Consider the following 5,392-nt stretch of genomic DNA (forward strand, 5'->3'; position numbering starts at 1 on the left):
TATCCTGGGTTGTTTCTCACTGCCCTGGAGAAGAGAGAGAAATGCCACCCGAGGCAGTGGAAGGATGAGAGAGGGAGGACAGGGATGGGGAGAGAGATGTGAACGCGTCTCAGGGGAGCCCTGAGGGTGTGAGGCCAACAGGGCAGGGCCTGGGTTCCCCCATCCCCCACACGCAGCGCTGAAACCCAACAGGTGCTCAGTTGTTAACTAGTGGTGGTCGCCGACGTCAGCTGCGGAAGAGAGCAGTTCAGTCAGAAGAGGAGGGGAAAGGAAAGAGAAGGGGGTGGGGGAGAGAAGGAAACGAAGCCAGCGGGGCGGGGTGTGGGGGGAGCGTCAAGAGGGGCTTGAAAGGCGGGAAAGCTGAGTTGTGAGGACGGCTCTCCTCCCACCACCGGTGGAAAACAGTTGCGGCCCAAGAGCCCGCCTGCCCTTTGCCCTCTGTCGCAAAAAGGGTCGACAGGCCTCCTCGAGGGGCGGGAGGGCAAGGACGCCGCGGGGCCCAGGGCCTCCTCCCCTCATCCGCCGCACGGATCCCCTGGCACTGCGGCTCCGTGCCTTCTGAGGTTCAAAGGGCCGCCGCCAGAGCCGGCGAGGCTAACAGGCTCCTGGCTCCCCAGAGAAGGGGTAGAGACTGCTCCCAAGGGATCTGTCAGGCCAGATCGCGCCGACTTACTTCCGCAGCCCTTGACCCCTGGCCAGGAGTGGCTCCTCGCCCTGGCCTCTCTCTCCACCTCCTTTTGCCCTCCCCTCGTCCCCACCTTCCACCAGCTCCAGCCTCAGTTAATGAAATGTGGCGAGCGACCGCACAGACAGCTGTCAGACCCCTCATTTCTCCGCCGGGATATTGGATCTCGCGCTGGGAGACCGACAGGTGAGCAGAGGAGGGGTGGCGCGGGGACCCGAGGGCGGGGCTCTGGCTGCCGTGAGCCAGGCGCTCAGGAGGCAGGGCCAAGCTGGAATCTTCGAAGGCTCATCTGATTGAACGAGGTCGGCCCTAGGATGCTTTCTGCCCAGGGCCCCAGGCCCTTTCCTCTTCTCCAAAGAGCCGGAGATTTCACAAACCCCACATCCTCTGCGCCCTGACCCAGGTCGACCTGGGACTCCTGGTCCCTCACCCCAGGAGAATTTGGCTCCCATGTGCGCTGCGCGTAGCGGCTCTGAGCCGGCGGCCGTGGCCCGGTGCTTTCTCCCGCCTCCTTCCATCCCTTCCTTCTTTCTCCCCCTCCTTCCCGCGCTCCCTCCCCGGCGGCCGCGGCCTTTATTAGGGATTCCGCGGCTGTCGGTCCCGCCATCCATCCTGTCCGCCGGCAATTAGGCGGCCAGACAAAGAGCAGCTTCGGATGGATGAGGGTCCCGGCGGATCGGAAATGTGAAGGGTCAGCGCTGCCGCCCGCGGCGCACCCCGCTCCCCCTCCGCATAATCACCGGCCGCCCGTCACTCAGCCGGCCGCGGGGGAGCTCGGGGCGGGGGCGGGGGAGGGCGGAGGTGGGACTGCAGCCTAGGCGCTTAGGGCAGGGCAAGCTGACCTGCACTATGGGAGCCTCCTGCAGGAGAATGGAGGACTGCGGGAGGCCGGAGGCACCTGGAGGAGAGGGCGGGACGTGGCTCCCGGCGATTCCTGAATGCGGACTTGGGGACGACTGCCTGGGGGCTTCCAGTGCGGAAGCGGGGACTCTAGCTGCAGGGGAGAGGAGGATGGTGGCCTACGCGCCCCCTGCTGGGAGGCTGCGGGACGAAGCCCCAGGACCTCGGGTCTGCAGAAGTGCAACCGAGCCCAGGACGAGCCCCCTTTGGGGTCTGTAGCCTGGTGCGCCTCCTATTGGAATCAAATGATACTGCGCTTCTATTTCCGGATCTCCTAAGTGAAATCCAACACAAGCACATCAAATCCAGAAAAGCTCCAAGACTAGGCGAGCCCGAAAGGAGTTCAAGGAGTCCAGGTTTTACTGCGGATTCTTTGGCGCTAGCTCCCATTTGACAAATCAACATCTCAATCTGACAATTAGTAGTGGAGGTGGGGGGAGAGGGGCTCTCACCGCCTGGACCGCTTAGCCCTCCCGGCGGGCTGCAGAGAGGTGGGCGGTACTGGCAGTGATGAACGACTCCGGGGGGGCCCGGGGCCCGGAGCGCGCATTCATTACTCGACTGACAGGCGGGCGGCGGGCCGCCTGGTCCTCGAGTGGACGTGCCGGGAAAGAGGCAGGAGGGAGAATAAGGGAGGCATGTAACAACCCCACTGCCTGGTCAGCTCCCAGTTCTTCGCCTCAACCCTGGTACTTGACAACCTTGAGCTCAGCCTTTTAGCTGTCCAGGCTGGCCCTGGCTACAGAATTTGGGGAGCAGGGACGGGGACCTAAGCCCTCTGCCCAGGTTAGGTGATTGAAAGTCTAAGATGTCAAGAAATGGTATAGACAGGCCTGAAGACCAGGCCCTTCGCCCCGACCTAGGAGGAATTGTCTATACACACAGAGGTGGTGTGTGACAGGGATTGATGGATGTGGGTCTCGTGTAGGGATCAGTTACTGTGTGTGTCAATGTAAGGGATGTGTTGGCCTGATTTTGACAGTGGAGGTGTGTGCCGCGTGTATCTGAGGATGAGCTGCCACCTTTCCCTGCGTATCTGTGCAACCCCCCCCCCCCCGCTGTCAGCTGTCTCCAATCCTGTAGGAAACAGGAGTGTGCATGGTGACAGCTGAGGTGTGCGACTGGGGTGGGGGGGATAGATATTAACTGCAAGGATGCTGGTTTGGACAACGCTCCCTTCCACCACCTCCATCTCAAACATCATCCCTTTCCCAAGCTTCCTGAAAGTAGCAGTTGCTTTTTCCAAAGTCCAGAGACCCAGTTGCTAGGTCCTGAGGAAGGATGTGTTTATTTACCAGAGTTTTCTATAGTTCACATATATACACACACATACACGCAGCCTCCCTTACATATAGTCTCTAATATAAGATGCGATCTCTAACCCATCTGGCTTCCTCCAGCTAGTGGTGGACAGAGAGGATGAGGGAGATTTCAGGAAGGGAAGGGGCGGACCATCAGACCTCCAAGAGAGACCACCACTTTGGGGCCTGGGCTAGTGGCTTCAAGGACTCTTACCTTTTGGATTTCAAGTTCAGTTTCTGGTTGATACCTTGGGAGGACAATGTGAATTATATTCTAAGTCCTCTCCTCTCTTTTCACCTGGCTTTGTCTCCACCCCCCTTCCCCACTCTCAAAATACACCAAAAGGTTGACCTTCCCAGTCCTGAATCTCCTGGGTCTACAAGGCAGAGAGTAGAGATGATTCTGGGTCTCTGGTCCCCTATTTTGTTCAATGTGTCTTTGAGCCACTTTCCCTTTGCCTTGCGCTTCTTTAAACATAGAGTATCTCTTGGAACCGCTATAGTTTTGTCGCCACACCCCTCCTTCTGTCTGTAGATCTCCACCTCTTCCAAATTTGTCTGCCTACAATTAGGGGTCTCTTTGTTCCTCTGGGGCTTCTCCCTCTGGGAATACCTTGGTGCAACAGTGAGGCCCATTGGGATGAGGAGAGGGAGAAAGGCTTCCTTCCCGTCCCCATCCAGAGGCGACTGCGACCTAAGGATGGCCAGATAATGTCAGGACCCGGCCACGGCCAGGTCGCTTCTCATTCAGGGCACAGGCACCTGGTCGATGCCCCACTGTCCGCCCCCCCCACCCCCAAGCAGTCCTCCTCCAAGCCCCCACCCCCTCCGCCCCCTCCGCCCGCCTGGAAAAGGCAAATTTGACATTTTTAAATCCCGAGCCTTACAGGGATCGATGCGGCCCGGGGGCCCCGCCCGGGGTCGATATTCCTGATTGGGAAGCGGCCGCTGCGCGGAGCCGGCGTGTAAATCACCCGGACTGGGGGAGGGGGCGCAGGAGCCAACTGCTTCCCCAGCGCGCGCAGCCAGGCGGGGTCCCGGCCCGGGCCCAACCCAAGGGCAAAGGAATGAGGAGACAGACAGGCCTTAGAGACCCGGAGAGAAGCCCGCCCATGGGCTCCCCCTCCCCCGCCCAGCTCTGCCAACTCTGCGGCCCGACTCCTGTCTCGCTTCAGCGGCCTCCACCCTCCGTTGCCCCTGGAGCCGCCGGGGAGGCCGGTGTCGGAGCCAGCCATGCGGCGGCTCCTCTCCGGCCGCTCCCGCGGGGCCTGGGCTTCGGCGGCGGCGGCTGTCACGAAGCCGACAGGCCGGGCCGGCTGGGAAGGGGAGGGTGGCGGGGGAAGAGATGGGGGTTGGGGGGGGAGGCTGGCGCGGATCTGGCTCATAGTGGGCGCGCAACAGATGTTTGCGGAATTGAGGGACAGCAAGGTGGCGTGGGCACCGAGCGGCGAGCAGCCCCTGACCGAGGCGCGGGCGAGGCAGGGGGCGGCCCAGACCTGTCGGGGGTGGGAGTTGGGGGCCATCCAGCGGGGGTGAGGAGGCCCCCGGGGGGGCAATCTGGGGAGGCTGAGCTAGATAGACCCCTCTCCGTGCGACCAGGGTAGCAGAGAACAAAAGAGAATCGAGTGAGAAGGCAAGTTCTGGCTCCTTTTACAGCCGCTCCTGCCCTCCAAACCTCTCCGTTCTCTCTTGGGGAAATCGAGGCAGCCGAGGCTGAGAACGGCCGGGAAGGTTAAAAGCGCTATCAGCGACGAGGCTGGGGCAGCAACCAGAATTCTCCCGTGGGTCTCTGGATTCACCTGCCCGCCCCGGATCCGCTAGCGGGTAATAATACTCGACCACGACCCCCACGGCAGCTCAGACCCTCCCCTCCCGCTTCAGCTTGTCAGATCCCCCACTCCCCACCCGGCGCCAGTTTATAGAACAACAATTTGGGGAAAACAATCCGGGCCGAGTGACGGCCCCGTAATTGTGACAAAGTGAGTGCGGGCGGCTGGAGAGAGCGCTAGGGCGGGAGCGCGGCGGGGCGAGGCGCAGGCAGGGGCGCCTCCCGCTCGCCCCGCCGCCCTCGCCTTCACATTCCGGTCATCTCCCATCCCTCTCCTTGACTCTTCTCCAATTCTTCTTCTCCCGGCTCTTCGCGCCTCCCTTCGCTTGTTCCTCCATCGCTCTTCCCTTTCCTCTCGGTAACGGCTCTTCTCCCGCCCCTGCCCCGCCGCAGCCCCTCCCCGGGGCGCCTTTTCCTCTCTCACTTCTCCCTCTCTCCTCCGCCCCCCACTTGTTTCTCCATCTTTTTCTCGCGCTCAATCGCCCTTGGGGCCCTGGCTGGCACCTCACAACGCGCTTCTCTACCACCCGTGTCCAGGCTTCCTGAGATCGAGCCCTTAGCCCCCTTCCCGGCCCCCACTCGCTGGGAGGCCGGAGCAGCCCAGCACCCAGGGGTTCCTCCCTCCCGGCTGCTAGCGGCGCGCGGCAGCCCCGGGCCCCAGGCGGCCTGCCCTCTTCC

The 5,392-nt window shown here is 62.0% G+C and overlaps 1 protein-coding gene across 1 annotated transcript; it reads right to left on the minus strand.

Moving 5' to 3' along the window:
• Positions 1 to 1,377: 1,377 nt before the first annotated feature.
• Positions 1,378 to 4,409, minus strand: LOC125130331 (verprolin-like). Its single transcript, XM_047785708.1, has 3 exons — positions 3,774 to 4,409; positions 2,088 to 2,175; positions 1,378 to 1,679 (listed from the first exon to the last, which is right to left on the minus strand). Exons 1-3 carry the CDS (start codon positions 4,407 to 4,409, stop codon positions 1,378 to 1,380), a joined length of 1,026 nt encoding a protein of 341 aa, XP_047641664.1.
• Between the last annotated feature and the right edge of the window lie 983 nt (positions 4,410 to 5,392).

This window comes from Phacochoerus africanus, chromosome 7 (genome assembly GCF_016906955.1).
Source record: "Phacochoerus africanus isolate WHEZ1 chromosome 7, ROS_Pafr_v1, whole genome shotgun sequence".
NCBI classification, from domain to species: domain Eukaryota; kingdom Metazoa; phylum Chordata; class Mammalia; order Artiodactyla; family Suidae; genus Phacochoerus; species Phacochoerus africanus.

What these genes read in the sequence shown, in the direction of transcription:
- LOC125130331 (XM_047785708.1), bottom strand. Translation starts at nt 4,409, where the DNA reads ATGGCCCCCAACTCCCACCCCCGACAGGTCTGGGCCGCCCCCTGCCTC. An exon ending in CCCGGGCCGCATCGATCCCT is followed by an intron (nt 2,176 to 3,773) that starts GTAAGGCTCGGG and finishes CGTCCACTCGAG; the next exon opens with GACCAGGCGGCCCGCCGCCC. An exon ending in GGAGTCGTTCATCACTGCCA is followed by an intron (nt 1,680 to 2,087) that starts GTACCGCCCACC and finishes TCTCCCCTGCAG; the next exon opens with CTAGAGTCCCCGCTTCCGCA.